This window comes from Argopecten irradians, chromosome 7, assembly GCF_041381155.1.
Source record: "Argopecten irradians isolate NY chromosome 7, Ai_NY, whole genome shotgun sequence".
Classification (NCBI taxonomy): Eukaryota; Metazoa; Mollusca; class Bivalvia; order Pectinida; family Pectinidae; genus Argopecten; species Argopecten irradians.
This window is the reverse complement of record NC_091140.1, coordinates 11,182,552-11,209,248: the sequence shown is the minus strand read 5'-3', so window position 1 is coordinate 11,209,248 and position 26,697 is coordinate 11,182,552. Positions and strand designations below refer to the sequence as shown.

General features: G+C 36.6%; 1 protein-coding gene across 1 annotated transcript; it reads left to right on the top strand.

The window, feature by feature from the left end:
• The first annotated feature begins 57 nt into the window (after positions 1-57).
• On the top strand, positions 58-26,423 carry LOC138327549 (fibrocystin-L-like). The gene is made up of 29 exons (XM_069273724.1): positions 58-295; positions 931-1,119; positions 1,416-1,616; positions 1,804-3,294; positions 3,633-3,782; positions 3,979-4,150; positions 4,363-4,531; positions 4,739-4,901; positions 5,108-5,187; positions 5,666-5,795; positions 6,615-6,983; positions 8,183-9,699; positions 9,971-10,136; positions 10,634-10,867; positions 12,301-12,579; positions 12,874-13,122; positions 13,251-13,418; positions 14,337-14,564; positions 14,980-15,630; positions 15,928-16,090; positions 16,459-16,691; positions 17,009-17,254; positions 19,068-19,604; positions 19,988-20,286; positions 20,857-21,228; positions 21,681-22,074; positions 23,653-23,810; positions 23,984-24,869; positions 25,653-26,423. Exons 1-29 carry the CDS (start codon positions 139-141, stop codon positions 26,042-26,044), a joined length of 10,443 nt encoding a protein of 3,480 aa, XP_069129825.1. The 5' UTR covers positions 58-138; the 3' UTR covers positions 26,045-26,423.
• Positions 26,424-26,697: the final 274 nt, after the last annotated feature.

Sequence of the window (26,697 nt, the reverse complement as noted above, 5' to 3'; positions counted from 1 at the left end):
TGTATTGCCATAATGCTATCTTTATCTGTTACATTCCTATCCCTTACATACTCCAGTCTTAACGACCTACCTACACTCACGTGCACCTTTGAAGTGACCGGTGTTACTCCACTTAGCGGTTCGTTGTTTGGGGGTACTATGTTAACTTTGACTGGGCAGCGGTTTACACCCGAAACGACAGTAAAAGTCGGGAGTAATGATTGTGACGTCACATCAACTACGGACAGTGAGATTATTTGCCAGATCAGCAGAACTCGTAATGTCCACAGGGTGAACAACCTCGGCATCCATCGAGGTTAGCTAGATGTTATTTACCTTTTGAACTGAAAAAAAATATAAAAGTTTTAGATAAGAATGCAATAAGATCAATGCTAGTATTTCGAAAACGCAAATCAGACAAGTACGTTGTAGCATTAGAGACGTGTTTTTATAATCTTTTCACATTATTTCCTTTGTCTATCGATTGTGTTTTCCATATTCAGTACTTTGTGTCATTAACGAGTCTTTCACGTATGAAAGCATTTAATCTTGTTTAAAGTGTTTTATATATTGACCGTCTTTGAAAAAACAATGGTATTGTGTTTGTTATTTTTGATTTTGTTGTATTTTTTTACCTTCAATCTTGGTAGGTAATTTGTTTGACAGAGCAACATATCATTTATTTTGAAGCCAAAATTTTAAATATTCGTGTAATTTGTATTGTAAGCAATACTGTTCGGAAATGTTGGAAACATTTTGTTCTGTGTTAGCAATAAAGCTATTCATTTCATAACAAATAAGTTTGAAATGGTATCACAGAAGCGAAATTGTAAAATTATATTACGTGATTGTTCGGTAATTTCTTGTGGGGCAGCAAAGCTAGTAGGAAATACTTATCTTTTGAGATATAAATAAAGTAACATATTGCAATTCACTTCCTTTGTCACCAAGATTTTGGAAAGTACTACAACTGGAATCCTCGACACTTGAAGGTACTTGTTGGTGATACAGTTCGCTGGGACTGGGAGTTCCCCTTCTATATAACGACAATGAAACCAAGAATCGAGGAGACGTACAATATCACAACAAAGTACGGTAAACCTGGAGGATTCTCTAGTGGATCTGTCGGAACCACTTCAGGTAAGTATTCACCTAGTGCTTTTCGACATGCAGATTTATGTCGTCAGGACATGTTTTCATCCATTTGATTCTAGATATAACGTTGTACTTATCCAAATGTTGTTTAATACGTTCATCTTATTTTATCATGATTTTTAAAAACAAAATATTTCTTTTTTGTTTTGTTTTTTGTTTCTGATATAAATATTCCAAGTATTCATTTGTTAATTATGATTAAAGAGTCTCCATTATTGAAATACTCGTTAAAACCATTAAAATCAAACATTCTTGATATAAAGCTATTTTATATTTCTCAGGCTGGTACTCCCACGAGTTTAGAACAGCCGGTAAATTTTACTACTGGAGTGGTATGGTGGATGACTATGGCACGACCTGGTTCCACGGGTCGGTGGAGGTCGAGGAACGAACATCTTATCTGGCTGACGTGACCGTGACGGTTGGCGAATACGAGGCTACGTACAGTATAACCGGCACAGGGAGATCGACTCCATCTACAGGTTTGTAAATGAATTCCTTTTATTTCTTACATTTAATAAAGTTTATTTTGACGGAACAACTACCAAGACTTCTACATTTTTTTTCTTAAATTTACTAAGATAACGTTCAACTTTGCCGACTGCATATCATTGTCAAATATTTTCACTTTCATTTATTATCATCTTGTATTATTGTTTCATTTGACAGTTAATGCTACATGTCTTGATCTAACTACCAACATAAACGACTGCACTGACTCCTTTCCTGGTATTTCCTCAAATACAGAAAAGTTTCAGTTCAGTTTCTGGACTTGCAGAACACCAATCGTTGATGAAGTAAGTCGACAAAATGGTACAACCAATGATGATATCGTTTTGTCTGGAAATGGACTCTCTGGTGTCAGCTGTGCAAATGAAGTCACGTTTGGAGACTTTATGTGTTTGCCATCAGACAGTTCAGTATCATCTGTCACATGCAACATTGATCCGAAAAATGAACCATGGATTGGCCGTCCACAGTATGCTGACATTATTGTTAGAAATCTTGGTTATGCTCACGTAAAAATTGAATCAGATTTCTTGCAGACGTTTACGCTTTTTCCATTAGTACGATCCCTATCTTCAACAAAAGGATCAAGAGGCGGACATACCAGGCTGACGATATCAGGAACCGGTTTTGAAGCCGAAGATCTTGGTAACTCTACTGATGTATTCATCGGTGGTTACCCATGTATAATGAAATATATTTCATATAAAGAAATCGTATGCATAACGCCGATTTCTTCCTCTGCTGGGGAGCGCGAAATATCTATCGTTGTACAAACGACTAGCGGTTTACCGATACCTGCTAAATGTGAGACGTCTTGTGTGTTTGTGTACGACGAGGCTGTGACCCCGACTGTAACTGGTGTTAGTCCCTCAAGTTTTATTGGTGACAACATTACCATACTTTCAATTGCTGGCACAGGGTTTGAGGAGGTCAAGGACAATGTGCAGGTTACCATGGAGTCGTCAGAGGATCATCCCTGTCCAGTATTGGAAGTGTCGGACTCTCAGATTACTTGTTCCTTAACCAACTTACCAGTAGGTGTGAATAAGGTAATTGTGGATGTGTCTGGCAAGGGAAGAGCAATTTATTCTAGTGGTGATGTCAGTGTGGATAGCATAGCAACAATAACAGACATATCTCCTAACAACGGAAGTATTTACGGCGGAACTGACGTCACAGTGACCGGAAATGGTTTTCTTTCTGATGTAGTGGTTGAAATTAATAACAAAGCATGTAACGTGAAATACAGGACAATCAGTTCGATTGTTTTTAAAACACCTTCCCAGCCTTCAAGTGTAGCAACTTTGAAAGTATCCTCTAATGGTAAGCCATATCCCGATCAAAAATATACCTTTACCGAGGAAGCTTCCCCTTCAGTAGCCAGTGTATACCCCTCCTCCGGAACAACTGGACAAAACATCACCATCACAGGTTCTAGACTGGGATCAATTTTCAATCAGACTGCTGTGTTTGTCGGAGAGAGTGAATGTCGCATAATTTCTATCAGAGATACGGAAATTATTTGTACGGTTGGTTATAACCGCGCAGGGACATACAATGTATACGTTCACGTGCAAGATCTAGGATATTCCAACGACGATTCCACATTTGTATTTCGTATGTCAGCAGATTCAATTTCACCTTATTCAGGTAAGACAGTTGTGCTATACATTGAATTTGTTTTTCGTATCTTGTAATATGATAAAATACGTTTTAATACGTTGATATCCCATATTATTTTGTTAATTGTGTTTTATAGAGTTATACTCTTCGAAGACAGTTAACAGTCAATATGTTTTTGCATCCTGATATTATCAATTGCCTACTTGCATTATAAAATACATGTATACCATCTGGGATAATTGTTTTGTTTCTTTTATTTGATAAATAAAATTTAGAGAACGTAAATGATATTGTAAAAGTTATAAATAGATACATAGCAAGGATGAAATAGGTGCTGAAACACATTAGGTGATATATTGTTGCAGGAAGTTTGGCTGGAGACCAAACTGTTGCTATACTCGGTACAGGATTTGACGAGGATATGGTAGTTACCATCTGTGATCGTGTCTGTAATTTGTCAGAGAAATTCACAGCCAACTCATCCCATTACGTCTGCAACACCCCCAGTTCTTCAGGTAGTATATCATTTCGACTTATTGTAGGACTATAATGCGTTGAATTGTTTCAAGCGATGTTTTATACACCTGGAACACTCGATTATTTTCTACATATTTTCAAAAGAGTATGTGCATTAATTCGTTTGAATGTCGAATTTGCTGTTGTCAATATAATAACAATAAAATGATCACATAATTTTGATCTTTTCTTTAGGTTTGTTATCCAGAAAGTGTACGGTCAGTGTAACTGTCAACGGTATAACTGATACACTCCTGGATTCGTATGAATATGATGATTCCATTACTTCGGTAATCGTCGATGTCACTCCTAGACGTGGAGGCACTGCCGGAGGAACCAGAATCACTATTTCGGGATCACAGTTTGGGTAAATACTACAGCTTATTTGTTTGCTTCTCGAACAGCTTGTAATTATATTCATAATTATTGAATCATCAGTTAATTGTTGTTTTCGAATCGATATTATTTAATCTGAATTGACTCAGTTTCTTTTTTTTTCTTCTTGCCAATGTAATTGAAACTGTGGAGCCATATCATAAGTGTAACTGTGCTAAAATACTGTGGTGTATTTAAATTCAGTTCGCAAATTACGGCGGGTGAATGTGTGTCTTCTGTGACTATTTCTGGTACATTATGTAACATCACGTCGTGGACTGAGATCCAGGTCGTCTGTGTAACGGAAGCTCATTCACGGTCGGAGAGGACACACGTCAGACTAGAGACGGGCTGTAGTGGAAAGGCAGACCAGGTATAGTGTCGTTTAATGTTAATGTTCGTTCGAAAGTTTTTGTTTTTTCTATTACCTTTTGACACGAAACATAAGTATTCGGATAAGAATTTTGACTTTGGAATTTACTATCTGTATCGATCAGAAATGTTTTATTTCATATTATTTTTTGTTTTTGTATGTCTCTATAACATTGATAAGACAGTGATTTGCCTCGATTTATTTCAGTCTAATGCAGAATTCCAATTCGTGGACGTTTGGTCTTCTGTATATACCTGGGGAGGGGAAGATCTTGGTCTACCTACAGATGGAGACATAGTGGTCATCCCGGCAGGTCAGACTATTCTACTGGACACCGATACACCAGTATTAAAAATGCTCGTCATACAAGGTATGCCATCATACTGTCGACTGAATAGGTGTGGGTAATATTACTTCAAAGAAAAAAATACAAAATGACATATGAATACGTATATATCTTACAACGCAAACGACTTAATGAAAATAAAGGAAGGCGGCCAAGATGCTCTGTTGTAAGCACATATGCTGTGCATTTGTAGTCAATTTACAGCTGTATCTTTCCATTCACTATTGTAGGTGGAGAAGTTGTGTTTGATGATAAAGATGTGGAACTTCAAGCAGAGAACATACTGATAACAGATGGAGGTATACTTAAGGTAACGCAATACAGTGAAATAAGTTTATAACTAACATGCTTACAACAAATTCATGGTAATAACGTTTTAGTTTTATTCCCTGTCAAGGTTCCTATAAGATATCTGTAATAAATGTATTACGAAGTATGGTTATAACGAAGTGAAATTGTTTGTCCCAAGAGGTTCGTTAAAACCGTGTTTTAATGTATTTAGTTTTGATTACAATCTGCTGTTTCTTACTCAACATTCCAAAGTTTAATAAAATTTCTCAACAATATAAATATTATTCAGCAACATCCTCGTTGGAAGTAATTTGTTCGCTTCTTTCTGTATAAGCTGACATAAGAGAACAAATCTAATTCAATATCTATACAGATAATTCCACTTATTTGCATAAGATATTTTCCAAAAGAAAATATGCGAATAACCGAGTATTCAAATAGGCGGAGGTGGCATTTTGGAATGTATTATACACATATCAATTGATGACGAATTGTAGGTTGGCACCGAGGAGGGACCATTCAAGCACAAAGCTATTATTACTTTACACGGCAATCGTCGTTCAAAAGAGCTACCGATTTATGGGACGAAAGCACTGATCGTCAGAGAAGGGACTCTCGACCTACATGGTAAGACATTTCTGTCTAGTGAGATCGTCGGAAAAACACCTTTCATATTCATGGCAACATATTTGTGAATAATGTGATGTAAACCGAAGACGTAATTCCAATAGTGTGGGAAAAATATATTGTTGAATTTGCAAGGGATTCCGCTCCATTATCAAGATATTTATAATACAAAGACGGTCGTATGATAAATCAGTAGGAATAAAAAATAATTTGGCTAATGGATGGCGAAAGCGGTCTCTGCCAAAGTTTTGGCATGAATATCAAAAGAACCTTATCTGAAGAAACCTACAATATCAAAGTAAGGTATTCATATTAAATATTTTGAATGAATGAATGTTTTCTTGTCTTATAAAAATGCGACTGTGTTACATTGAATGTTAAAGTTATGTTTTAAGATACATCATGTCAGTTGATTACATGATTAGATGACGTTTTGTAATGGAATGTAATATATTTTACTGATTTATCAGATTATTCTATATCCAATTTAGATTTCATTTCTGATATCGGAAGCGTTTCGATGAAATTAAAATAAACTACGCTATATATCTGATATGGAGGTTTCCATTTTTGTATCATTTTTACTTATAATGTCTATGTATTCTTATATTTCTTACCCCCTATTTCTGTACATGATGTACCATTCTCTGTCATTGTCATTAACCTTAATAAATTTTATTATACAATTAATACATGTACAAACCTGCGATAAAAACTCATATTTCTGTGAAATATACAACATTGTGAAAAAAACGTATTTTATTTATGCTGTAATTTTTATTTGCTGTTGCATACATCTAAAACGGGTTTTATTTTCAGGTTCCAATGTTCCGATCACGTGGACGAGACTGGCACAGACTGTTACTAAAGGAAGTTTAGAACTAAAACTCGAGAATCCAGTAACGTGGCGAATAGGTGATCGTCTTGTGATATCGACGACAGGCGGGATGGAGTCTCAGCATGAAAACGAGGTTGTAACAATAGCGTCAGTTTCCAATGACAACAAGATCTTGACATTGGAAAGCCCATTGACCAGCACACATCTGGGAATTTCCGAAACCGTTGCAGAACAAGAACTATATTTCTCCGCGGAGGTTGGTCTACTTACACGAAACATTGTGATCCGAGGATTCCTGGACCCCCAGTGGATAGAGTCGGTACCAGCCTGTCCGGACGGCTTCGATCCAGGTAATATCATATATATCGTGAGGATAATCCATTCTACTTTTAATTCGATGAAATATATTTTTAAATCAACAATTAATAAGTTAGATATAGGAAGAGATATGTGACTTAAGACCCGGAAAAATAATGTGGATAGTACATGTACTTAGAGCAACACTATTGGCTTCTTCGATATTCCGGTGATATATATTCGATCTTTGACTTTTACATTCTGTGTTGGGTTTGCATATACATTTGTATATCGTTAGTAGACCTGATTTATAAAACACATCCTATCTAATGCAAAATGCTGATTAACAAACACGGATGACGGTGACTTTATTTTGTTCTCAAAATATGTTTTTTCTTTGTTAATGTTGTAAAAGTAAATTATATACTGGATCGAATAACATTTTATAGCACTATTATAAGCAAAATTTCAGCTGAATGGCGAGGAGTGTGACATTGTGATTTGTCGGCCACAATGATAGATAAGGGAATAGATTGAATAGAATAAGATATTTCTAAACATATTGTCATTAAGGGGTTTAAATAATGTCATCAGAATAGTAAAGACATCGATACCCCGTATGAATGCAATTTGGGTGGCAAACACATCGTCCACTATGGCGACATACATGTATGTCTATTGCTTAAGTAATTTGATGTAAGTATTGAAGTAGCGTATTGGTATTGTCTTTCTTCATTTTTCCAATGCCTTGAAATCTGCTAAGTTTTATTAGATACGTAGTGAGACATATCTTCACTGTCTATTGCTGCTATATCACATAAAAAGTTCTTCAAATAATTTAAGACAAGTAGTTACAACATGTGAAGTATAGAAGCATCGAAGACAGTCTTAGATTGGATTGCTTTTCCTAGTACCAATTTTTCACTAGAAACGATAGGTGTAGTTTTTCTGTGGATAATTATTCTCAATTCACTATTAAAAATATAAAGACACCACTTTAACGTTGTAAGTATTAGCCGATCTAATTGGCAATATTGATAACTGTGATCTGCCGTTGTATTTTCGGAGCTACAAAACTACGACATGCAATTCTGTCTAAGACTATAGGAGTGTCAGAATAATGAGATTAAGTCAAGGTTACTACCAAAATATTTTTCTATTGATATTGAAAGATAAAACAAATGATTGAATGACGTTCAATGATGTGGATTAATTGCGTATGGTTTTCATGATTGTTTTGGTCCCTTGCTAGATTTCTATGCTATCCAGACGTGCTTCCAAGGTCGCCGTGGTGACGAGATTATATCTGACCAATTCGGAGCGCAAGTAATAATTCACACAACACACCCAACGAAACAGGTAACAACGAGTCGCATCGAGTTTGTGGAACTTTTTAACGTCGGACAGTCCCTTCGGTATGGCAGACATCCAATAAACTTTCTTATGGCCGGCGACATGTCGAAGTCGTATATTCGTGGCTGTTCAATATACGATACTTTCAACCGTGCAATCAACATACGTGATACCCAAAATCTTCTTATTGAACAGAATGTATTGTACAACGTGATTGGATCAGCGATATATTTGGAACAAGGAACAGAAATTGGCAACGTATTTCAGTATAATCTTGGGGTATTCGTGAAGGGAACATCACAACTGATGAACGTCGACATTTCACCAGCCACGTTTATGATCTCAAATCCAAATAATACATTTCGACATAATGCTGTTGCTGGTGGTACCCATTTTGGTTATTGGTTTCAATTGGAAAATTACGGATATTCGTCTTTTACCAGCCCTCATAGGCCTCGATATACCCCACTTGCTGAATTCTACAACAATACTGCGCACTCACTGGGCTGGTATGGGTTATGGTTTTCTCTCGCGTATACCCCTCGTATGATTTATTACCCTGGGCAGTACACATCACAGCAAAAGGTTGCCGTATTAGATCATATATATGTATGGAATTGTCGTAAGGGAGTTGAAATAACGGATATGGGATCTGTACGAATCAGGAATCTTATTGCTGTCAATAATATGTTTTCTGGATACGAGGCAAAAACCATATCGGAGGGAAGCTATGATACTAATGATGGACCACTGGTTGAAGATTCAATGATAGTTGGGTATGTGTCAAATATTCCATCACAAGGTTGTACGAACGGAGGAGTTGTTTCCCCTTACTACTTCGGTTTTACTGTTCGTAATGTCAGCTTTGTTAATTTTGACCAACCTGATTGTTCCGCTTTAGCTGTAACCAGGATCCCAGAGCTATGTACCTCTCACTGTGGTGGATACATGTACAGAACAGCCAATTTAACATTTAACAATTCCGATTATCGACTATCTAATGACTGGGTATGGGAATCGGTGTACGAAGACCTCGACGGATCGCTGTGTGGTACAGAGAATTGTAAGGTGGTACCTTGTACGGGAACCCTACCATCAGTTTGTGGCAACTTCACTCATCACATGACCGGTGTACCGTTATGTACGTGTCCTCCAGAAGTGAAACTATTCCGTCTCTCAATACAGTCGTATATCTACTACATATATACATCCAGAAACTATGTTTATACTATACGAGAGTCACTGACATTGACTACTCAGTATGGATCAACAGAACATCCCTACAGAAGTAAAGCTATAGCTCCTCCCTATGGTTGGATGTCAAACTTAGTATCTGGTGAGGAGTATGAATGGTCCATGCCATTTATCCACACGTGGACAAATATCAGTTACGATGCCACTTTCTATAGGATGCAGGTAAATCGTTTTGATATATCATTCTGTCTTTCAATGACCATGATCTGGTTGCATTGGGGTGCGATATTGTTCTTTGAGAATATATTATTGAACCCTCGTAACGAGTAATGTCTTGCTATTGTTTTTATTCTGAAACCCAAAATAATCTGAAATTATAGTATGATAAGCTTATACCATGGAACCATATGTGGATGATGAATTTAACGCTTTAAATTCAAGCTGTCTTTCCAAATACAGTTATAAAACTAATGCATTTAGTTTTTAAATTTAGTTTGGAGACCATGTCAAAATCAGTCAGCCACTAGCGGGAGAACCAGATAGATTTAGGATCGATGGATCGAATCTGATCCCTCCAACAAACGGTACCCTGGATCCGGAAATACATTATCACGGAGATTGGCAGTATAACGAGACTTCCGGAATGATCACGTATTTAGGTTTGTGGTTATATTATACAGAGGTAGAAAAAGGATTAATCTTACAGTACATTTGAGATTCCTTTATTTTCATTATATGATACAGTTCCACACCCATGTATAAACAGTTCAATATGTGTGTTTTTATCAAATTTGCAATAAAATAAACACATTTTTCCACTATTGTAACTCCCTGTGTGTTATCCACAGGTTATAAAATTTGGTTTTGATTAGTAAAAGGTATGCTGACTGTTTGAGTAAGATACCTGTTATTTTAAATCTATAGAAAACCAGACATATATATGTTTTTAGAATAATATCACTATTATGATATAGACTCTCGTTTCATTATTATTGCACACAGCATCCAAGGTATACATCGATCCATAGCCTGTGGATAGTGGTACAGTTTATCTGTAATTTATCTTACAAATCAAAGAACATGTCTAACATCTACGCCAGTGCGGACAATACACAGGAAACTACGCTAACATATCTTTTATCCTTTTATGATTTAGTATCCTACCGACTCCGTGGCTATGAAGATAAAAACTACGGTTTGCGTAATATCAACGTCAGACTACGGACAGAGAAATGTTTTTTCAATGGATGCGTCCCACCCCCACCAGAACCAACGGTACCAACTGTAACCCCGGGAACGGATACTCTAGTATACAGGAACTGGTCGTCACCGTCGTCATGGCCAAACAATACACTACCAATAGACATGGACGATGTCACTATTAATAAAGGTAACACTATGATTAATATCGAACATCAATATGTACGCTACCATTAGCTGTGGGTAATGCTATCATCACTAAGGGTACCGTTTCAAACAACAGTATCGTATACATTATATACACACAATTCTGCTTTACACTGTAAGAAGATAAGGGCGATATCATCATTGTAAACTCATATTTCAGCATAGTTAATATAATTATACTTTTTAGTCTTAAAAGCGAAATTATCTAAACGTAAGCATTGTTATTAAATATAATAAATATAAAACACCTATCTCTTCACTACATGTTTGTGATGTTTTATGTATATGTCACTTGAGTTATTGTTTATATTGCACTGAGTGTGCTAGTGTGTGGAATTATATTTTGAATAGTTTGGTGAGTAAATTGTTTGAATATTATAAATATATATTATATTATAGTTTAAAAACCAATTTGAAACGTAAATTGGGCTGTATTAAATTTCAGTATCAATACGGAGGTTTTGAGATTCCAAAACGACGTTGGTAAAGTACTAGATACCGTCGATTAGTCCCACCTTCCTATGTTTATGACATCACAAAACCACGTCAAATGATGTAGTCATACTTACCGGTTGGTGAGACTTTTAGACGGTAAATTAAATTGCTCTTTACCCACATCCCGAAACTCCCGTATGTCCATCTGGTTTAAGCTTGATATTCAATGGAAACATCTTTTAAATCTTCAAAATCAATCATTAAAACTATAAAGTAGTGGTGATATAAAACGACAGTTCTGCATGGCGACAAACGTCAAATTGTGACGTCATTGACATATCACAATATAAAATATTTACATTGCCACTGCACAGTACCTATATATGTTGCTACTAACCTCAATGAATGTAATTTTCCAATATTAATATAAGCATTGGGTGGTCGCTTATCATCTACAAAATTAATATATTTCAACATTTTTCTTGCATTGAATTCAATGCTTTATTTCATTAATATGTTATAAGTTTGATAATGAGGTGAATAATGAAACTTGATTAATATTTCAAGTAAGCTGGCTGTTTTTTCACAGTATTTATTAGGGCGTTTTTTGTGATAAAGTCCGAATGCAATTGATTATTTGATTCAGCAATAGGCAGAAACCAATAAACCATCCAACCGGGAAGAAACAAAGACAAAATATGATAAATATATTATGTCATTATTGTCCCTTCAAATTAGGTTTGTGATACTTTTTGTGGATTCTGTATGTTTTGCTCGCTAAAGACTAGCAAAACTGAAAAATTCTAAACTCATAGCATCAATCTTGTACAATGTTATTGTGTGTATACTTATTTTTTCAAATTAGCAATGACATTTGATATACGTTATTTGTTTGTTTGTTTTTGTTTTACAAAAATGTTACTCCGATCTTCAATACGAGATGTAATGACTGCACTGTCATTTGTTCCACCGTTTCGATAGATACGTGGATGATGGCTGACACCGTCATACCGAGGCTGAACAAGCTGGTGATCCTGGGCGTGTTAGAGTTGGATCAGGGTCCTGTCAATGGTTACTATAGAAACTTTACTCTTAGCGCCACAGACATCATTATCATCGGAGGAAGACTTATCATTGGAACTCCCAGCCATCCGTTCCTAGGTCTGGTTGACATTGTGCTCAGGGGAAGTCGGCCAGGATACTTAGATACCGAGGAGTATTTACCGTTCTCTCAGATACCCGTCAACTCCAAAACACTTGGTAACGTCTTTCATCCCTCTGTTAACTCTAAAACATCGTGAAGAGGTGTTATTATATACGAACTCCAATAGGAAAAGATATCATACACTCCAAACGTTATCGCCTGTCTGCCCACTCAATAGTTAATGTTCGCATTACCTATCAACTCTAAATCATTAGGAAATACTCTTAACAGCCTTAAATAACTTAAAAGTATTGCTAGATCACCGTCAGTGCTAAAAGTCATTATCGAAAATTTACATAACTGAGTATATTAACTTTAAATAATACTTAAAGTGGCTCTCTGTGTTTAAGGTGTTTACGGAGGTCTGTCCCTCAATGGGAGAGACGTCGGAATCACATGGACGCGGTTGTTCCAGACCGGTCTCCCTGGTGATACATTCATCAGACTTACAGACAGCGTAACATGGGGGGTCGGGGAGGAAATCCTCATAGCATCAACAAGTTACGACATTTGGGAGACAGAAACATTTATTATTATAAATGTATCAGACGATGGCCGCACTTTGTCACTCAACGATTTCCTAAAGTTCCGACACATTGGTAGGTTTATCAGGATATCAATATATCGGTAAATTACGATACAATAATTCAATTTCTAATTTCCTATTTCTAAATTTAAAAACGAATAGTTTCAGTGTGTTTGACGAGCACATTTTCTTATGTTATAGTGCATAACGAAACCATTGGCGACAGGGAAGTAGTAATGTCAGCGGAGGTTGGCCTTCTCACCAGGAACATTCGGCTACTTGGTGAGGATGAGAACAGTTTATACACGGATCGTTACGGAGGACAAGTGTTTGTTGGTGCCAATGTTTTCAACAATACGTATTATCAAGGTAGGCTGAAAAAGTTTCAACAATTACATCATAGTATGTCGTTAAAGTCAAAATCAATTACGCAGCATGGGATATGATCTTTTAGCAATATGTCTCATATCTCATCTCTACATAACGGAAAACATTAGGGTTAGGTTCGTGTCATTCATACTTTCCGATACCATTGTAGTTTCTTATTAAAACATTATAATGTTTTTGTGTATTGCACTGTCTATCATCGTCTGGGACTGTCGATCGCTATTAAGCGTTTTTTTCCGAGATAATATTATTATATTTGTATTGAAAAATGTTATTTCTCCAATCTACAGGATATTAACAATGGTGACAAAATACTCTTATATTATGGCAAATGTAGATTTGATATGAATACCGTTGTTCAGTTTATTTAAAAAATCTAACTGTGCATATAAATGTCATGCATTATCTCTTAATTGTTTACCATTGAACAGAAGATATTTTAATCATTTTTCTTTTATAAATATTTTTGTTGGAATTCTAGTTCCGTTATCACTTGTCTATTAAAACTAAAACAATGTTTCAATAATTTAAGATGACATATCGTAGTAATTTTCTTCAAAAAAGACCTACAGAAGAAAAGAAGAAATCTAGAGTAATATTTTGGCTCATGTGATCATGTTAATTCGCTTTCAAAAGTTTTATTTCGACGACGACGAAGAGAAGAATTTAAAACAAAATCACTGTTATTTTAAATTGGCTGTATAGAACTCTTATGTAAATGCACCCTTCTTGTCACAAACATTACATCCACTTATTCATAGTGTTTTTCTATGATATAATTAAATTCAGGGTCATATATTTAACACTAGACATAATAATACGTAATTTGACTTCTGTTTGTTTCATGAAATCGGGGCCAGCACCACGAAGGAAAATATGTATTTAATATCTCTGTTGCAGGCTATGCAAGTTTAAACAATGTCGAGTTTTACCGTACTGGGCAGGAATATCCTTATACCAACACACCGTTTTCTCTCGTATATTGGGGAGTTAACTCCCTTTCCGAGGATGGACCGTCGTATGTAACAAGTTGTGCCTTCCATGAAATCGTCTCGTCCGCCATAGGGTTGCACAATACCAATAGTCTTGTGCTTAAAGGGAATGTCATACACAAGTCTATTGTAACAGGTATTATCAGTAATCAGAGACGAGTTGGTAGATATACATATATATTTATTTACTGTTTTGTAAACATTATATTTTGAATTAGAACACTGACCAAGACACCCAGCAAAAGGTTTTGTACCTTTTCTCTTTTAATTTTTTCCTAGTCTTTATTTTCATTTGTTTATTATTATTTTCTCTTAGTTCTTAATTCTAAGTTTTTCAATTAAGTGGATCTTTGTTGTTTTGAAACCCAGTCTATTTGCTTAGTTTAAACATAAAAGATTAAAATACGGTATCTTGAAGTACAAACAAAATGGAATACATTTTCCGATTTTTTGTGTACAAAACATAAACAGCCATTCTGGTAAATATTTCGGATAATGAATTGCTACATATTACAGGTTTGACAACTACCGTAACTACTTGTATGTTTCAGCAATGGAAACACAATCCTCCCTGAATACCACCATACAAAGTAACCTGGTAGTACAAGTTTTAGGCGGTAGTAATCGGTTCGGAGCTATCAGCAGCATGGGATCCCGGGAACTGACACTCACCTCTAATACAGTCAGTGGGACAGACGGAACAGCCTTCCATGTCCCAGTTGTGGAATGTGGAGTAGACACTGGTCCGTCTGGAAATGAAGCCCACACCGCGTCGGTAGGCGTGGCTGTATTCCCGGAAGACAACCTGGAGGATACTTGTTATCAGATATCGCAGTACCTAATCTGGAAGTGTAATGGTATCGGAATTTACTACAATGATAGACAGTCGGTAACTTTCACTGAAAATGTCCTGGCCGAAAATGCACTTGGAATTTACGCCCAGGTGATAGGACCAAGTGCTGTTGCTCATGTATATTCCCCGAAATTCTGCACCGTTAAGGATAGTCTAATCATAGGGACAACATCTTCATATAACTGTTCAACAGACCAGATGAAATCTACAGGAATACAAAGCCAGATTCCGGGAGGTCACGTGGGTATGACCTTCACCTCCTTCATGCAGGGCACTAATGGGGCACCGAACAATAACCTGATTGGAATAAAGACATATCCTTCTATCATGGGAGTAACGAATGTGCAAGGTCAGGTTTAAGTCTACCTGAATTTGAAACAATAAAATCTAATGAGTATCTTCTTTACTTTCGTGTAATGTTTGGCTTCTCCCAAATATTGAAAAGCATTAAATTTATTTTGCGTATGAAGCAGTTTCATTGTTCAATATAATTTGTCATTTAAGTGGCTTCGAGATAAATATATATATCATAGGTTTAGCTCAAGCAGACAGAGATCGTGGTTAGTCAATCACTTATCATTTTTGTTTGTCTAGTAATTTGCCAGTATAAGACATTTATTTTCTGTGGGCTCGCCATCATTTTCAGATGTAACGTTTGCCCATTTTAAGACGAGTTGTGGTACTAAGGATGTGATGCTGACGACCAACAGAGCCAATGATGATGGACAACACCCAGTGGTTACCAGGAGGATTACCAAACATCAATCCGAAAACGACACGTATTTCTTCATACATCGACCTAATGTCGAGTAAGATTGGAGTAAATGATGTAAATCTTTGTGTTCAATTCATCTCTTTTTCTCTTTTGATGGTACAGGTATACTTGTAAAAAAGTTGATTGCCAGTTTTTATCATATAATTAGCTTTCACCATTTACACCCAGATGCTAAATATCTCTTTGAATAAAATATTATAACATTTTTATGTAAATCGCTAAAATCCGTTTTTCATTCATTGCTTGAAAAATTGTCATCCTTTTAAATGTCAATATGAAAGATAAAATTGATAAAAAAGATTTAAATTGAAATGTTGACAAAATGGATGTCACGTAAATGGATATGCTTGTTACGACAAATGATTAAGAAAACTAAGATAAGGATACAATGTTTGTTAACAGAAAGGTAAACCCAAGTGATTGCGTCGATATGGATTGTGATGGCCTGAAGAAGGCATTGATAAGTGATGAAGATGGATCCTTTCTGGGAACAAAGGGTAATGTCATATCGGAGTCGGAATGGGAATGGAACGGAGATTCGAGAAGGGGGCTTGGGGACTATCGGATTCCTAAAGAATTGCTAATTAGTCTGTCAGGACAACGGCTTAATGTTAGTAGCGTCGCACCACATAAAGGTAAGATTTGGTCTTTGTCAAAAATATGAAATCTGGTATATAGAATGAACCATAATCCGATTTGGAAATATATTAGACACACAAACACAGCACAGGAAATACTGTTTGCACGGAGACTTCTAAATAAGTGTTATTTTTATCAAAGAATTAAGCATTTTCTCACTAAACATTTTTGTTGAGTGACATGTCCTAGGTTTAATATTATTGTGTTACTCATCATTTGGAAGTGTTCCCTCTCTGTAATGGAAATGGTGATCACAGTTTAATTTGTATTAATTGATAACAAATTACATATCAGTAGTGCTGATTGGTCATAGGTATTGTCCGTGATCACCAATGTCGATATGAAGCAGCCTGGCAGGCCTATCAGTGTGACAACCTGGACTACCGTATGATGATAATAGAGAGTCTGGACGCGGACACGGAGTCCCGGCGTCTCTCACCTGTAGCTGTATTGGGAGACGGTTACCTAGATCTGATAAATGGACCACAAGATCACAGCGGCTGTAGCTATGGTGGCTGTCGTAAACGTCTGTCTACGTTCATGTCCGTAGTAGCTGCAGGTGGGTAAACTAAAATGTCATTTTCTACATGTATATAATTATTTTGAGGTGTTTTCTGTAGCTTCTCTCTATACTGTTGTGCTAACTAATCCTCAGTGGCCGCTGTGTTCTTGTATCAGTCGTTGCAGGATACATTCTGATCGATTCCAAATCAAGTACTAAATACGTTTTAGAAACAAATTATATTTTTGCCAATTTATGGTACATTATGGTGATATCATCTATAAGACAATATAAGCGTTACTTAGTAATAATCCTATTGCAACAAGTGGTTTTTTTGTAAAGGACTATGTGTAACAGGAGAGGAGAAAATGTAGCGGCCAGACCGGGATTCGAACCCGGGACCCTCAGAATACTAGCCGAGTGCTCTACCGACTGAGCTACCTGGTCACCGATGATCGACCCAGTCCAATCCCGCCACACTCCTCCCTCCTTTCTCGAAGTCTTCGCCCTCGAAGACACTCCCTTCCAAACACCACCACCGTGGGTTATTTAGTTGGGCGCCAATTTTGTAACAGGAGAGGAGAAAATGTAGCGGCCAGACCGGGATTCGAACCCGGGACCCTCAGGCTACTAGCCGAGTGCTCTACCGACTGAGCTACCTGGTCACCGATGATCGACCCAGTCCAATCCCGCCACATATATATGGTAATGGCTCTTTTTGGCTCCTAAATCTACCAAATTTCAAATTAAGTATTTCGAAATTAAGTTGCTGCGTTTGAAATATTGAATACGCTCCTGATAAAAACTTCATGATATTTTTGTTGACAGATTGTAGGTTTTTGCAATATAACCATGGTAACTTTGCATAAATTATGCAAATTTGAAAATTTGGTCAATTTTGGCAAATTTTTTGGTAGTTTTTCTTTTAAAAACAATAGAGCACAACCTAGAACAAACTTTATATTTTAAGGGAATGAGCAGGCACGAAGAATACATCATTTTGAGAAATATAAAGTTTGTTCTAGAATGCGCTCTATGTTAGCTAGATGAAAAACTGCATAAAAAGGGCCAATTTTAATGAAATTTTCACATATTGCATAATTTATGCATAAAAAATGGTTGCCATGGCAACTAGAACTGCTATATGACCTAATAACACTATCAAATATGTCAGGTATGTAGTTAATATTCAAAATGCAAGACTCACATCTTAAAATAACAGACTTTGAAAAATAGCGGATTTGGGGGCCAAAACAGACCCTTACCATACCTAGTCCTTTACTAATTGAACTAATGCAAGCTTGTTTGTAAGCATCAGGAACGATTCAATATTCAAGATAGATATATGCTATGTTCCCACCCTTCTAAAAATTATCTGATATCGTTTTTATATCATAAATAATAATATTTAATTTTGTTAAAAGAAATCGGCGGAAAAAATGTTATATCCATGTAGATCATTGAAATCAAAAGCATCGTGTGAACCAATACAAATACAACGCGGGATCTGTGAACAGTGTGACGTCATCATGACGTCATTAGATGTCATCGTGATGTTTGAATTGCAACAATGTATAAAATCCTACAACATTATATCTTTTGAAGGGAGCTCTAAATGATTGGCAGTATTTACTCCCATGCGTACAACTAAAGAAAAATATTAGCTTAAATAAATTCCTAAATAGTTTGATGATAGATGATAGAACCAAGTGTTTTGTTTCCGAAGTGTTAACATTAACAACTTCATTGACGACTCAACATTAAATTCAGGTCAAATGTATCTATATAAAGTAAAAAGATTTTAGGCTTAGAACAGAACCAGATGTTGAGAATGACTTAATATAATGTAATGTGAAATATTGTCTTTAAGGTAAAAAATACTTGCTTCATTTCACCACTACCAGTCCTCAGACGTTACGTCTGTTCCTTTTGAACTCGGACGATAGCCAGGTGGTTACTGTTGGGATATGGTACTCCCAGTCCAACCGGCGAGATGTGTATGTCGGGGAGCAACTTGTCCTTGCAAAAAATGCCAGGATGGTCAACGGCAAGTATATAGTAGATCCGCCATCATATGAGGGGCAGTTCATTCCAAAGACTAATTCCACAGACGTAACTGGAACTAATTTCTTTGACAGAGACTCTAATACCCTCTACGTGTTAGTCAGAGGAAACCGCCCGGTAAAGATAGTAACAAATCCCACATTCATTGTGTCATTTCAAATCCCAGCATTGACCTCGGAGGAGTTTTACGGAGAGGCGTTGATACATAATCTGGCATTGTTCTTCAATGTGCCGCCCGAGAAGGTGAGAATAGTAAACGTTGTCCGGGAATCTGGAAGGAGGAAGCGGCAAGTTGATGGCAACATCGAAGTACAATTTGAAATCGGCGACCCGCCCGCTGCAAGTAGGTCATATCATGCTTAACATCACGTATAGAAAGATGTGTATGCAATCGAACACTAGTATTTTTAATCTATATTTTTGTTATATCCATAGTTATATCCAAACTTATTGGATATATTTACCTTGTATGTTATTGCAGTGATTCTTATTTTAGATACTTTCATTTAACAGTCTAACTTTTTTTCATGCATGAAGTTAAATGTTTCTTGTTTTCACAAAAATAAGTAAGTACTCAAACGAGAAAAAGAGAAAATATCTTTTATATCTGTTTTACATATTCTATAGAAAAAATATAATATCTCAATTCTGATAAAAATTGTTTTCTCTGTATAGAAAAACAATATTTCTGATCAATCGACCCCCACCCATTTTGATATGTTTAAGATGCAAACTCTACCACTGATGAAGCCTTGACAAAGGACTCCTTGTTGGATATGTCCTCGAAGTTGATCAATGAGGTACAGGGAGGAGGGGACTTAAGCGCCGCTCTCAATGTGTCTGTGAGTGGAGTAGCTGTTAGTGAGCCTCTCCCGGAGGTTCCTGAGGACGGCTCCTACACCATAGAGGACTCAGAGGGACAAATAACTATACCGCAGAAGATGAATGTGACCATACAACCGGGTCCATCACATGAAACGGTACCATTCCCCATACAACCCTGTCTGAAATTTTATGATCAACAGGTAGGTTTGAGATAAAAGTAGTATAACTATAATTATTCGAATCATATCGAGGTACAGTCTTTTATGTAACGTAAATTGAATGCTAAGTTTTCAACAATGAACCTGCAATTAGTTTCACGTATTTTTTTATTGAATTTTGCAATATGAAATATATAACCGTTATCATTTCCCCGAGTGTTTACTTAATTTATTAAAATTGAATAACCAATTACAAAATAGAGTCACAATACTCATGAGAGGCAACTTTTGGGATTACTTATGGCGTATACATTTAGATATTAGATCATAGATTAAATAAACACGTATACACTTTTTCTGTTACGTCTTACAATTAATTAAAGTTCTAAGTATTTATATAACAAGTCTGAAGTATAGTTACAGTGCATACATACAATTAATAATATGCCGTGTATTTTCAATGATTCTCACAATATAATTCATCAAAACTTGATTTTCTATAGATTACTGAAGAAAACAGATTGTCAAAATGTCCGCCTAGTTATGGCACAACGTGTATTTTCCCTCCTACCATGAATCACTTTTGATACATCTTCATGATTTAATTTCCAGAATCAACCGATGTCGAAAGTAGGCAGTATCGGTGACCCGTGGCGTGTGACCGCCTCTCTCATATCAGGGGGAGACCACTCAGCGCAGTTACTAGGTACCACAACAGTGAACATTGTCAGTGGATGGGCTAACTTTACGGACCTTAGCATATCCCATTTTGGTGAAGATTATGTTATCTACTTTAATAAAACTTACCCTGACAATAATAAGACTTTTTCGGTAGAATCAGAGAGAATTTCTGTATCAAAGTTAGAGGTGGGTTTGCAGACTAATATTTCCACCGGCTCTAAATTTATAAACAACGTTACTGAAGTGAGGATAACGTTGACAGATTACAACACTGGACAGCGACTCAACAATATATCGTGGAGGGTATGTATTTATAGATGATGTAGGCCTTACCATCACTAGAACAAATGCAGTTTATCGTGTCATGTAATGTCATGTGTAATGTGTCGTGTATTTTTAAGTTGAAACGAAAAATTCCATTTTCTCGTCTTTCAAAGTTTCAAAAGATAGATGGTACATAACTTAATCGGTTCGCTTAGATTGTGTGTACCGATAGTACACGATTATTAAACGCGATTTACCGACATGAGATTGATATAAAATTGATAAAGGCGGAAAGCCCATCCCAAACAGAATACGTATTTCACGCTTTACACACTTTCATTGCAATCGTAACTCTGGATTTGATGTTAAATCTTATAATAGTATTGTCTTTAAAATCAAAATATTCTTAATGGTCCTAAACATATATTTATGTAATTTTCCGGAATTTCCGTATATACCTATATATATTCCTGCTTACAAATTCACTACAGGGCCACACATGGACGGCGACAGCAAAACTCCTTGATGAATCAGATCGTGTGCTGAATGTATCAGACGTAGTGATATTGGACCCCGACACTGGTGAAGCTGTATTCGATTCTCTTGTCGTTGATCAGATTGGTTTTTATTTCCTTACCTTTCAAGTGACTTCGTCTCCAGAAGAGTACAATGTCAATAAGACTATCCAGATCCAGGTACTAACGGAGGAACAGTTGACTTTGATCGTCGACAATACTACCACCGTCACCAACATTTCATTGAGGTTCAACGCAAATTATCAAAATGTTGTTGGGGATAAAGAGGACAACTTTGGAGCGATGGTTGTCAACGTAATATCACAGCAGTTTCCAGACGTGGTTTTTGATTCAATTACAGTCAGAGAAGGTACTGAACTCTATTACATTTTTCGCAATGAAATATAAGGTTTTATTTTGAAAAAGTAATATTTTCATGGTAGTAAAAATATCACTTAAAATATTAATTTTGATATTTTCACTTGCTTTTGACCAGTCGAAATGCAGCATTTACAGTTAAAATATCATGTTGATTGTTATTTTATTTGTGAAAATATGCCGTTATGCGCACAAAAATACGAAGGAATAATCGCAAGGTCAAATAACTCTATAAAATATAACGGCGGAATAACCTTTGGTAAAACAAGTAGTGAGTTTGCACCTCACGAGATGAGATGAAACATTCAGTATTCATCAAGAAATAAGGAATATCCTCTGTATAAATATTATATACATACAAAACTAATCAACGTGATAAGATATGGGTATCAGTTTGCACCTTTCTATCATTATAATTATTAATGTAAAGTAATTATTGATATTAAGAAAATGAAAAATTGCTTACAAAGGTTAATTTTCCATATTTTCGAATTATCTTACTCGTTTTTAAAACAGGATTTTGCTTAACAGTGGTGCTATGACTTTAGTTGAAACCCCTCCTTTATCAGCACAATATGCCTCATGTTAGGTCACCTGAGCAGAGGTCATGGTGATCTATTCTTTTTTCCGTCTTCGTGCGTCGTCCGTTGTGCGACGTCCTTTAACATTTCCTTGTGAACACGATAACTTGAGTAAATATAAACCGAGCTTAATGGAACTGTCTTTGTTTGTAGACTGAAACTTTAAAGATCTCAAACGAGTTTGAGAATAAGCGTCATTCAAAGGAGTTATTGTCCGTTGCACTAATAATTATAATTGTACCTTGTGAACACGATAGCTTGTGTAAATAATTTACAGAGTAAGTGCCCATTACACTAGCAATGATCATTGGACGTTGTGAACACGATTGCTTATATAAAGTAAATATGAACCGAGCTTAATGAAACTTTGTATGTAGACTGACATTGAACATGTGTGGGACAGTTCGACAATCTGTGTGATGTGAGTGTAACCTACGGAGTTATTGTCCTTTGCACAAATAATTATTATTGGACGTGAACATGATAACTTAAGTAAATATGCACTCAGTCTCATGCAACTTTGTATTTAGACTAAAATTGGAAAGATTTCGAACTATTTCGAACATTGGTCTGTTTCGATTGTAACTTACGAAGTTATTGACCTTTGCAATAATAATTATTGAACCTTGTGTACACGATAATGTGAACTAATATACACCAAGTTTACTGAAACTTTTTTGTATGTATAACTATTAGAACTATGTTCCTATCTCGTAAACCAAAAGATATCAGTTGGCTAGTAAATGATATAACTAATTTAAATGAAATACCCGGTGACCGTTAAGGCCCATGGGCCTCTTGTTATTGATGTTACAATACAAGAGAATAATTCTGGTAAATAAAACGTAAAAACAACCCAGTGATATTATATTTGTGTCAGGCAAATGAATATCTTTCAAATGATAGCATATTTAAAAATTATATTCCCAGCGCTTATGTGTCATATTTTCCGTGTCCGTACTTTTTTGTTTCTTTATTTCTTTATAAAGGGAGCATTGTGGTGGAGCTAGTGATGCGGAGTCAGGCGGAGGATACCAACGCAACCCTAGAATTACTAGACTCGGTGATACAATTAAGTGACTTCTCTTTCAATGACAACCCTCTAACGACACCACTACTGAGTGTGAATGGAGTAGACGTGTCAGCTGTAAGTAGTCAAAGCAACTCAGCGACAGAGAAAAACTTTTTTTTTTAAAGTGAAGAAATGTGTTATATTCTTCTCTTTAATCTGTTGATGTATTTGAAAGCATAAAACATAATTACCGTCTTTTATATATAATTATTGTATGTCAAATATTAGAAAGATACATATAATTGCAGGTCACAACGACACCAACTGTCACTACAACAATCGATACCACGACACCACCTGTTACCACGACAACAGTCGATACTACGACACCAGCGATAACGACGACAACAGTCGATACTACGACACCAGCAGTAACCACGACAACAGTCGATACCACGACACCAGTAGTTACCACGACAACAGTCGATACTACGACACCAGTAGTTACCACGACAACAGTCGATACTACGACACCAGCAGTAACCACGACAACAGTCGATACTACGACTCCAGCAGTAACCACGACAACAGTCGATACTACGACACCAGCAGTTACCACGACAACAGTCGATACTACGACACAAGGAATTACCACGAAAACAGTCGATACTACGACACCAGCAGTTACCACGACAACAGTCGATACCACGACACCAGCAGTTACCACGACAACAGTTGATGCTACGACACATGCAGTTACCACGACAACAGTCGATACCACGACACCAGCAGTTACCACGACATCAGTCGATACTACGACACCAGCAGTTACCACGACAGCAGTCGATACTACGACACCAGCAGTTACCACGACAGCAGTCGATACCACGACACCAGCAGCTACCACAACAACAGTCGATACCACGACACCAGCAGTTACCACAACAGTTGATCCCACGACACCAACTGCAACCACGTCACCAACTTTTACCATGACACCAATTGTAACTTCGACAACCGTTGATACCACAACACCAACAGTTACCTCAACACCAATCGAAAACACAACAAATACAAGCTATAAACTGTCCTTTGTTGAACTGGTTATGGTTGTCTCCATTCCTACGATAGTGTTTGCAATTATTATTATCGTGTTTTTGAGTATCAAATGCTGGAGGGTGCGTAAACAAAAAGGTAAGTAGTACGTTTTTACGATTTAGATATTAATCACTCCGCAGTTAACTTTTATGGATAAACACAATTTCTTTCTCTCACTCCATTTCATAACACAAATAGTCTTACATTTCCAAGAAAATCCAAGAATGGCGCGAAAATCCGCCATTATCAATACGACACAATAGAGATATTGACGTTGTGTATTGAGCATAATTTTACTTTATTAAGTAGTATATTTTTTTAACATTAACATTCATGTCACAGTGTATTGATTTCATCGCATTATAAATATAGAAAGGTTTTGTGAGAATTACACAACTTTGAATTTAAAAACAATAGCGACATCAAAACTTCAATATCCTATGCACATATTATACTTTATTTCTGAGGCATGCATTTTATTCCGTACAACATGCAGATAGCTATTGGCTTCCTAGGGCAACATCATACAGAAACGTTTTGGTAAACATAGTGTAACAAAGATTCACGTAGAAGTAAGAGTAAGAACGAAGACATATATGTAACGTATGTTGTCGATAAATTTGCCTGAATGGCATGTCATACAAATTGTATGTTCTCTTTATTGGGTTGATACTAGTTGCAATATGAGGAAGAAACCAAACATAATCACTTTCAATTTGATCATCATCGAAGAGTTCAGCGCTTTAAACTGTATTTAAACATGTTCAGAGTCATGTATTATCGTCTTAAATAATGTAAACCGATATCCTTGTCATCAGCCAGAGTTTATATTCCTACAATTACATCCATTAAATTCCGTTTGATTTCCTCATTTTCCAGACCGGAAAATGCGGAAAACTCCATCAGTGGCATCAGAAGACTCTCTCTTGGAAAGCCACGACAGAAGGCGGGATAGAAGGCGGGGCGAGTATTCTTACCAGGCGCCATTCAATGCTAAAAATGATTTGAAGCCAAATCAACAACTGATACCACGCTTACAGACGAGTGCAGCCTTGCGGTCTATCGCACCATCTCAATGGGGCTCCACGGATAATGCTGGATATCAGTGGGTCTCCGCGGATAACGCTGGGCGTAAATGGAACCCCGTGGATAATAACGGGCATCAGTGGGGCTCCGCGGATAACACTGGACGTCCAATGAGTCATGAGAATAGCAATGGACGTCAACCTCATGTGTACTACACTGGACAATCAGGATACTACGATTACTAATCCTTCTGACATGTGTACTACACCGGACAATCCGGACTACTACGATTGCTAATCATTCTGACATGTGTACTACACCGGACAATCCGGATACTACGGTTACTAATCCTTCTGACATGTGTACTACACCGGACAATCCAGATACTATGGTTACTAATCCTGCTGATATGTGTTACTACACCGGACAATCCGGACTACTACGATTGCTAATCATTCTGACATGTGTACTACACCGGACAATCCGGATACTACGGTTACTAATCATTCTGACATGTGTACTACACCGGACAATCCGGATACTACGGTTACTAATCATTCTGACATGTGTACTACACCGGACAATATGGATACTATGGTTACTAATCATTCTGACATTTGTGTACTACACATCGAACTCGGACAATATGATACTATGGTTACTAATCATTCTGACATTTGTGTACTACACCGGACATTTCCGATACTACGGTTACTAATCCTACTGACATTGTACTGACATCCGTACAGTACTACTGACATGTGTACTACCGGACAATATGGATACTATGGTTACTAATCTTCTGACATGTGTACTAACGATGTCTAGTTCTAATCATTCTGACATGTGTACTACACCGGACAATCCGGATACTACGGTTACTAATCATTCTGACATG

What these genes read in the sequence shown, in the direction of transcription:
- LOC138327549 (XM_069273724.1), top strand. Translation starts at nt 139, where the DNA reads ATGTTAACTTTGACTGGGCAGCGGTTTACACCCGAAACGACAGTAAAA. An exon ending in CAACACCCCCAGTTCTTCAG is followed by an intron (nt 3,783 to 3,978) that starts GTAGTATATCAT and finishes TCTTTTCTTTAG; the next exon opens with GTTTGTTATCCAGAAAGTGT. An exon ending in TCCGGACGGCTTCGATCCAG is followed by an intron (nt 6,984 to 8,182) that starts GTAATATCATAT and finishes GTCCCTTGCTAG; the next exon opens with ATTTCTATGCTATCCAGACG.